The 318-nt window shown below is 59.4% G+C and overlaps 1 protein-coding gene across 1 annotated transcript; it reads right to left on the reverse strand.

Moving 5' to 3' along the window:
- DQ04_27781000 (hypothetical protein) lies at positions 1-318 on the reverse strand (the record flags this gene model as incomplete). Its single annotated transcript, XM_009318390.1, has 1 exon — positions 1-318. A coding segment is annotated over one exon (318 nt), but the record flags the coding sequence as incomplete, so codon positions are not given.

Consider the following 318-nt stretch of genomic DNA (forward strand, 5'->3'; position numbering starts at 1 on the left):
CGGCTGCTCCAACGCAGACGGCCCGTGCGGTCCGCTGTAGGGCCCGCCGCTCCCGCCTCGGCCGCCGCGACCGCGGTGGTAGCCACCGTATCCGCGATATGACATATCTTCCTCCACAACAGCACCAGCAGCAAAGAAAAAGGGAGACACGAAATGATGCGGAGAACACAAAGGATCTACATACACTAGAATAAATCAATGGTGAACTGCTGCTGCCACAGTCACCGCAATGTTGGTTTAGCATCCGCCCACTCGATGCCAATTCCTTGTCAGCACACGCGCAGCAGGCAAGGACCGTCGCGAGACGGCACTCCCCCC

Source organism: Trypanosoma grayi (genome assembly GCF_000691245.1).
Source record: "Trypanosoma grayi strain ANR4 Tgr_2778_V1, whole genome shotgun sequence".
NCBI lineage: Eukaryota > Euglenozoa > Kinetoplastea > Trypanosomatida > Trypanosomatidae > Trypanosoma > Trypanosoma grayi.